General features: G+C 40.1%; 1 protein-coding gene across 5 annotated transcripts in view; it reads right to left on the bottom strand.

Moving 5' to 3' along the window:
• klhdc3l (kelch domain containing 3-like) overlaps positions 1-9379 on the bottom strand; it is a 65114-nt gene continuing 55735 nt past the window's right edge. For all 5 annotated transcript variants that reach the window (XM_043694214.2, XM_043694218.2, XM_043694219.2 and 2 more), the window contains one exon: positions 1-6961. In XM_043694214.2, coding sequence (XP_043550149.2) covers positions 6193-6961 — 769 coding nt within the window. In that variant the 3' untranslated portion in view covers positions 1-6192. The remainder of the gene's footprint in view (positions 6962-9379) is intronic.

The raw sequence follows: 9379 nt of genomic DNA, 5'->3' as shown, positions 1-9379 counted from the left end.
TTTAATTGTAAACATTAGCTTTATTTGTAACATGAAGGCGCCTGCTTATTTATGATAAACATTCCACAAGTGGGTAAAGATGTAAAATACAAACAAAAGCATTCTACTGTAAAACTTCAAACCCAACACTTCAGTGTGAGCAACAGCTGCTTTTATCACTGCATTTATTTTGTTTTCTGACTGTTTAGTAAACATTTGCATCGTACACATCTAAAGTAAAACCACACACACACTTTCATTGTTTTAATTCCAGAGCTGAATGCTCACGTTATAGCCTTTGTTTGACATGAGGCATCACTTAAATTTCAAAAATAAGTTAGACAGGTTTACTAACTAGCCTCTGCCTTTTGTGTAAAACTAATGGAAAGAGACGGATTATTCCACTAAGTAAGCAATATTTGATACATTAGTGAACCAGCATCATTGTGCACGATAAATAACCTGTAGAAATTTATATTGGTTTTATTTGCACCACACTTATAGCTGCCTAATAAATGCTGGCCTAGTGACATGCATATCCCATGAATGAATTTTTTTTTAAAAAAGTGCAATAGTCTCATTCTAGAACACTGATTATAAACTATAATAGTGGCGTTTCCGCTACTAGTCAATCTAAACACTCCTGTGCTAACACAGGCTTGTTTGTTCAAATTCTCTCTCATCCTTTTGTAACATAACAAAGAAACTGTGGTTCCTGGGTTCATGCCACAGATGTAGGTGCAAAGACTATCGAACCATGGCATTCTGAAAGCAGAGCTCAAGGATTCCCAATGGCAGCAGCAGACTGTAATGCACAGTCAGCACAGTGAAGGAAACCTCCAACCTGACATGGGCCTTGTACAAATGATGTAAATGCGCAATAACTTCCACAATCCAAACTGCTGGATTGTGCAGCAGTACACAGTAAGAAGATAGACTTTTTTTCTCAACCACACTTGCAGCAATTATTCCACACAGTAACATTGATAACAGTCTGCAGCCAACTTTTCCAACTCATTAGCTAAATCAGTAAATTGCACTGCAGTGGATCCAGTCTAAGCTCCTGCACACAGCAACCCATTCAGTACATCATTGCCCCTGTCACCTGGCTCAGGTTCACATAACTGAGTCAGCACCGTGTGCCTGGTTTGACACTTTGGCTAGTCTTCTGAGGCCTGGGATGCAGATTCAACTCAGGAAGGAATCGGATATATACTTATATTTAATCAAAGGAAAAGATAAGGTAAAACATGAAATTGATATCTCTTTCAGAGAGCCAACACACCCAGGCTCTGGAATGAATGATGCACTAAAAGCATACCGAGTTCTATTGGATATGGTTAGTGTGGCAAGAGACTGAGGAGTCTCAACAATGGCAATATGGCATACTAGCCCGTTATTGCATTCCAACTATTTAGATCCTGCTGTATGTACTGTAAGATTAAAAATAGGAAAATTGATTCCAAGCAGAACTTATGAGTCTAAAAAAGTATAAAAGAAACCTCAATTCACTGAGACTTTAAAGTTAATAGTGCAATAACTTTGTCACTTTCACATCACCTGGCCTGCAAACTAATATCTTGGCAGAACACTGGAGACTACCTTCAGTCCATCCATCTCTACTTTTACAAGCACTTGAGATTGACAAATACATAGATAACATTTCTAATGTTAAATCCAATGTAAATTTTAGATAAGCAATCTGTATATAAACTTTTGCAATATAAATTCTATTTCTGATAGCTTGTATTTTATAACCACAATCATTAGTAATACTTAAGACTACATGTCTCTAACCCACCATATTTCCTCTAATCCCTGTCACTGTCAGTAATATTCCTGACACCACGTAACTAACCTCTAATACCCAAACTCCATATCATTTATATCCTCGGCATTCAGTCACTATTCTCAGTAATATGTGACTGCACATAAACAACACCCAGAAGCTATTTCATTAATACCAGTTAAACCCTGTCACTACTCTCGGTAACAGCTCTGACTCCACATAACTAACTCCTGGTAATACCTCAGGCACATCATTAATAAACAGCAGTATCCCAGATGACACGTGACCGATTCTGGTTAAACACAAACTCTGTGTCATTAACTCCACTCATATCCCAACTCCACACTACTCATTTCACATTGTTTGTCGTTACTCTGAGCAGATGTGGACACCACACTTAAAGAAGGATATATTGATCTTGGAAGGAGTATACATAGATTTACAAGGATAATGCTTGGATGTCAGGGGTTAAGTTTGAGGAGAGATTATACAAATTAGGCCAGATTTTTCGAGAATCTGATCAAAGTCTTCAAGATATTAACAGGAAAAGACAAGGTAGAATTTCCATTGGTTGGGAATTCTAGAACTAGGGGGGCATAGTCTGAGAATTAAGGTCAGACCATTCAGGAATGATGTTAAGAAGCCCTTCTACATACAAAGGGGGTAGAGGTTTGGAATTCTCCTCCACAAATGGCAGTGGGTGCTAGATCACTTGTTAAATTTAAATCTGACATAGACATATTTTTGTTAAGGGAGTAAGGAATATGGGTCAAAGGCAGGTATAGGTCACAGATCAGCCTTGATCTCAGTAAATGGCAGAACAGGCTTCAGGGGCTGAATGGCCTACTCATCATCCTACATTCTTATGATCCGATCAACACCTTTGCACACTCTCCATCACACCTCTTTCCAACCACACATACAGAGAGGATTTCAATATATGCCAACTTTCTGGGTGTGATGAGGACTCTCAACATTTACTGATTGTTTTAGGCTACAGCAAATTTCTTCCCTCCTTTGTTGTGAAACAATTTACTAAGTGATTGATGTCCAAAGTATTTTTTATTAAAAAAAAAGGTGCAAAGGCCAATAATGGTTTGAATTTAAATGGCTTTAGCCAAAGGCACTTGAAAGATTAAAAAGTTCAGTTGCTAAGAAGAGACGAAATGGTTGGTGCTATAAGACTGGAGGCAGAGGATGTGCCCCTCCCATACTGGGGCAGGTCAGAAAGTGATGGTGCATGTAACACAATTGGATATTTACAATAAACTACAAGACTGAGATCTGGTCCACCTCTCACACCTTTCCAGCTGGCATTTCCACACCTGCCACATCCATTACAGAATCATGAAGCACTGGCAGACCCAAATCCCACTGAGAGGCACTTGGACAGGTCTGGACCACCATTCAAGCACCTGCTACAGTTTGGCTGGATATTGGAGCTACAACGGTGCCCTAGCCATTTGTGCAGGGGCTGGGGGGTGATCAATAGATGCCTCTATTGTGTGTACTGAATACATGCAGCACCCTCATAGGTCACAGGATTCTGATGGGACTGAAAACAACACTGATTTTAAGAATAAGTGACCATATAAACAATGCACATGTGACTCACCATCTAATTATAATGGACAGCACATTCAAAATAATACTTTTAAAAATGAACCATGCATTTAAAAAAATCCAGACAATGAGTTAAAGATGATAATTTTAGCTCCGTTTGTCTTCAGGGTTGTTTGGTTAAGCTTCTGCCTTATGGAGGGATTTCTAACGGTGTGAGAACAATTTGCCAGTCGCACCATAAACATGCCCAACCACTCTAATGCAGTGGGTGACAAGTCTATTACTGTCCCAACTGACCAACTCAAAATCCAATGGTTGGTATTGTGCTCCATTCCACTCCACATAAACAACGATTGGAAGTAAGAAAAAACCTCCAGCCCCTTTAGAACAATTTCCAGAGTCCATTTATGATCACTGTATCATAGACACATTCCCCTATTCTGACCCCCCCACAATCTCTTGTAACTTATTTGAAGTTCCTCAGATTTCCCCCATTCCTTGTTAAGAGACCCAGCAGTGCCAATCAACCCATTCAATACACAACAATCCACTGCAATCTTAAAAGCTGTTGATTAAAAGATAGTTCTCAGTGAAGCAACTCGTTACTTTTACTGACTCTATTTTCCCTGTTTGTGATCTCCATTTCATCTTGACTCTACATCAGTGGGGAGGCCCAGTTCCCAAAGACACTAATCAGTTGTAGCACTGCAGCTAAACAGCCAACTACACCACATTCAATGACACCTTTAAAGGTTTCAACAACAAAAACTAATACGCATGCTCAGTACACTGGCTTTAAAAATATTACAGAAAGCAGTCTGCAGTATATAACTTTTTCCAGTACGAGTTAAAATGCATCAACTGTTTAACTCATTGCTACACGTTTATTATCTGCTTTTAATGATACAAGTATTATCATGGGCAACAACAAAACAACCAAACTTCTGATGATCCATATTACTGTAAATAATCATGTAAACATCAACTTCTTGACTTAAGGCTTGAAACCCATCACTTTTCATCGACCGCACGTAAAAACCGACTCTAGCTTTTCAGCAATTATGGCATAAAAATTTCAAGGCCCAAAGAATAATCGTGATGATGTTAATGATTTTAAGTGTATAAATATGAATGAACATTAGAATCTGAAAATATACACCTAAAATGGTTATATATTGGATAATTATGGAGTGAAATAAATAAATATATATACACATATATAGTTTGTAACATTTTAAAATAAACAAATGTTAGCTAATATGAATTCTTTAGTGATGTCGTTTGTTACTTTATCTTGTTGCGAGGTGGTCCTTGAGCCCAAATCAAGCGTCCATGTCGGCCACCAAGACCATTAAAAGTCTCTACCTTGATGTTTACAAGCTGGTTTTGAACATTCAACTACTAGTATTTGCCAGAACTCAGGCAAAGGATCTTGTGTAAAAAACATTTTACCTCCTTTCTCCTTTCAAACGCTGCCTGCATTTCAGCAGTCTGCTTTTACATTTTGAATTTTGCTCTATATTTTCTCTCATCATTGAAGCTCCTCCGAGGAAGCAGTGGGATAACCAGGTCTCTGTTGCACCTTTTGAAGTAGCTTTCACTATAACTCAGGTTTCGTTTTATTTCATCTTGCTAGATAGACAGTGCACTCGTTCTAGCTTAGCAGCCTCAGTTACCACAGCATTTAGACTGGGTTAATGAGTATTTTCTTTGGAGATTGAAGAGTTAGATGAATGTTGCACAGTAAGGCTTGGTAATAGGACTTTTCCCTAATTGCGCTGTGGGTGTGGTCTACAGCTGGTTTAAGACAGCGGCTCTCTGCTATGTTCTCCATGACAATTAGGAATGAGCAACAAATTCTGGCTTTGCCTGCTTGAGATCATCCAACGACAGAACAGTAAATCAAAATTAGGAACTTTTGATGGCTTCTCACTACCAAGGGGAGCAAAGCACCTGAAATTAAGCATCTGTATCATGTGCAGAATCTTCCTGTGCAGATGAACAAGATAAATGGTAATGCAAGACATTGCTTCGGAAGAATGCTGGGCTCGAAGCAAAGCAGTTGACATCTATAACTGGAAGTCAGAAAATGAAGAGGGAGGAAACAGAAAGTGAAATCTATTATTCACCAGCCCAACAAAAATCCTGGCATTAAGAATAGCAGATGGAACAATTGCCAAGAAGAAAAAAGCCCGCTCCCAACCACGATGTCCCTCCATAACCACTCTGGCTATTTGCAGTGTTACTTAGAATGCCAAAGAGCCTTGCCATATTTCACAAGCAAGACTTCTTGGCAAACCTTTTTTTTTTAAAATTGACCACAGCTTGCACAATTCCACTAAAATAATCTTAATCACAGCTTCAACATCAGTCAGGTCTTTTATGCAAACCTGCAGGAATTCCCAATTCTAACCATCGGTGCTTAGTATAAATGGAAGACCATTGTGAGTATTTAATGGGTGCACTTTCCACTCTGTTTGCATGTCAAAATCTACAAACACATTCTGCATATTTGTCAGATTCATATCAGGAATTGTTCTGATACATACAAAGTTTGATAAAAAAATGCGCAAATTTGTCTGTTTGCACATTCTAGCTTATAAGAGTCAAATTCTATATAAAATCTATAAAAATATAACGACTCTTTAGAAAATGTTTGTTCTGAATTAGCAAATCACCACAATGGCAAAAACGTACAAATAAAGCTCTCAATGTTGCATCTCTTGATGACTAAGTGTGCCCTGAAACAAAAACGTTAATTAATTCTTTGATGAAAACAATAATAAGGTAACTTGCAAGGTTTTTTTTAAAAGAACTAGCACTTTAAAAACATTTCACAAGCAAGGTTTTTTTTAAAAGAACTAGCACTTTAAAAACATTTCACAAAGCTTCATTTGCCATAATGAAATGCAGCCATTCTCAGATAATGGCTTTCCACCTACAATCAAGAGGACTTCTGGGAGGCTTTTGCTCGTGTGGAGTGTTACATCGCCTTGGTCAAGGCAGGGTGTCCCGGATTCTCGCAGAGCACTGTCTTCGCGATACTCCAGGGTACTGCCATCTGTAGGAGGCAGCTCCTTCGGCTGAATTGGAAAGCAGAGCCCATTATTTGAACGCCACTCACCCTCAGGATCAGTAGGTTCGGGTGCAGCCAGACTCAGAAGGTTTTCACTGCTTTCAGAAGACCGCATACTAAATGTTTTCATCTCTATGTTCGAATAAATGTTTTTTTCCCTGACCTTGACTGGCGATGGGCTGCAGTAACCGGGTGCCTGTGTGGAAAAATTCAAGCAGCAGGCTCCTTTTAGGGCAGCCAGGCGCTCCCCATTGTGTGCATTGTGCAGGCTGATGCTACTATCCGGGCAGATGAAGCTTGGGGTCGATGCTGTGCAGGAGATTTCATCAACAGGTTTCTCCTGGAAGCTAGGACCAACTCCGACTGTACAGTGATAGATTTTTGAAGGCGGGCTTGTGTCGGTTGCTGGGTTTAATCTCTCCCAGGTCTGTGTTTTCAACTGGAATTTCCACAGGCTGTTGTCCGAGCTGTTGTGGTTCCTTCCTCCACCAAAGATTAACATGTTGTCCTGGTATACGACAGCTGAATGACCCACTAACTGGTGAGGCCCAGACCTATGAGAAATCAAGAACAAATTAGCTTAGAGTCATAGAGCTGTACAGCAAGGAAACAGACTGTTCGGCCCAACTCGTCCATGGTGAGCAGATATCTTAAATTAGTCCAGTCCCATTTGTCAGCATTTGTCCCATATCCTGCTAAACCCTTTCTATTCATATACCCATCCAGATGCCTTTTAAATGTTGTAATTGAACCAGCCTCCACCACTTCCTCTGGCAGCTCAGTCCATACACAGACCACCTTGTGTGTGAAAAAGTTGCCCCTTTAGGTCCCTTTTAAATTTTGCCCCTCACACCTTAAACCTATGTTCTCTAGTTTTAGTCTTCCACACCCCAGGGAAAAAAAACCTCGTCTATTAACCTTATCCATGCCCCTCACGATTTTAGAAACCTCTAGAAGGTCACCCCTCAGCCTCCGACATTTCAGGGAAAATAGCCCCAGCCCGTTCAGCCTTCAATAACAAGTCCTGAAAACATTCACAATTGGCATGCTGATGGATTTGTGAAAACCTGCAACAATCGTGGGTTGTGGTTTGTATTCGGCACACTATGTTTGTGGGAGGATAGAGCACAGGGGGTTGTGTTGAGCTACAGATCACACTAAGGAAGGGAGGTAAGAGACTAGAGATCAGGCAGCTGCATAAGGAACAAGCTTTGCAAAGTAAATCAAATGGTGTTAACCCTGGTTTAGCAGCTGTCCTCATCTAAGAATATGGTGAGAGAAGAAAAAAAAGATTCTGATATCTAGAATGCACTGGCAGTCACACAAATGTTTATATTTCCCCATTGATTAAATTAAATCATGCAGAAAGGCTCAGGACAATGAACTTTCTTTCCCTATAAGGCAGCAAAGCCTCCAGTGAACGTGTTCCTGACTATGAATGGGTTTGTCAAAATTAATGCAAGCTAAGAGTGCACTCTGTAAATGGTTCCAATAGAAAGGAAAAAAGAGTGAAAGTGTGAATGTGGAGATAAGAAAGGAACAGTCAGAACCACTTCCCAAAAAGACCACGGCTCAGTGAGTATGTTATTAGGAATGACCATTGAAGCAGGTAGTGTAAGTGAGTCTAGTGACCAGATGTATTTAAGCTAAAAGAAACAAAAGGAATTGAAGGATATTTAAAGTGAGATAATGTTGAATCTGTCAAAAAAGTTAAAAGCTATACGGACTTAAAAGCATTTTTATGTACCAAAACGTGCAGAGTTTCTCATGAGGAATCTAATTCGTAAAGCTGCAAAAGCAACAGCAACTTGCATTTGTATAGCACCTTTCCTGTAGGTATTTCATGTGTGCATTGACATTGAGACAACAAAAACCTTGGCACTGATCCATATCTTTTTATTCTTTAAGGGAATGTGGGCATCACTGTCAAGGCCAGCACTCGATGGCCATCCTGAACTGCCTTTGAACTGAGTGGCATCCAAGAGTCAACCATGTTGCTGTGGATGTGGAGTCACATGCAAGCCAGATCAAGTAAGGATGGCAGATTTGTTTCCCTAAAGTTAGTTGTTAACTTTAAATCCCAGATAGATTATTGTTCTGTTAAGCAAAGGTATTAAGTAAAGGCAGGTACATGGAGTTAGACCACAGATCAGCCACGATCTCATTGAATAGTGGGTCAGGCTTGAGGGGCTGAATGGTCTACTCCTGTTCTCACATTCCTAAAACACATTTCTTAGCCAAATGGGTTTTTAGAGAAATTGATGACAGTTCCATGGTCACCACTACTGAAATGAGCTTTCAATTCCAGGTTTTTATTAAACGAACTTAAGTTTCACCAGCTGCCATGATGAGATTTGAACCTGCAGCATCAGAGCACTAAATGGGCCATTAGATTAGTTCAGTGACATTTTCACCATGCCAGCACCTCCCCCTAAGCAGCTTCAGGACAGATGTCCAAAGGATTAATCAGAAAGCTAGGTTCTAAGGTCTCACTGAAAGCAGGCATAATGGGTAGAGAACATATGAAACAGGAGCAGAACTAGACCATTTATCCCCTAAAGTCTACTCTGACCCACTACAGGAAACATCAATTTCAAATCCACCTTGCCAAAACTATTCAATATCTTGTAGATTTCAATCAAGTCACTCCTCACTTTTCAAAACTCGAGTGAAAACAAACCCAGCCGGTCTAACCTATGCACATTCCAGATATCAATCTCGTAAACCTCCTCTGAACCACTTCCAATAGGGTTGGTGGCAGACTGGCTAGCACTGCTACCTCAAAGTGCCAGGGTCCCAGGTTCAATTCCAGCCTTAGGTAACTACCTGTTTGGAGTTTGTACATTTGCCCTGTGTCTTTGTGGTTTCCTCTGGGTGCTCTGGTTTCTTCCTAAATCCAAAGGTGTGCAGATTACGTGGATTGGCCATGCTACATTGCCCATAGAGTCCAGGGATGCGCAAGGTAGGTGGTT

Source organism: Chiloscyllium plagiosum, unplaced genomic scaffold (assembly GCF_037043375.1).
Source record: "Chiloscyllium plagiosum isolate Xiang-an unplaced genomic scaffold, Cpla_swu_hap1 HiC_scaffold_7, whole genome shotgun sequence".
NCBI classification, from domain to species: domain Eukaryota; kingdom Metazoa; phylum Chordata; class Chondrichthyes; order Orectolobiformes; family Hemiscylliidae; genus Chiloscyllium; species Chiloscyllium plagiosum.
The sequence above is the reverse complement of the archived record's forward strand: the minus strand, read 5'-3'. Positions and strand labels throughout refer to the sequence as shown.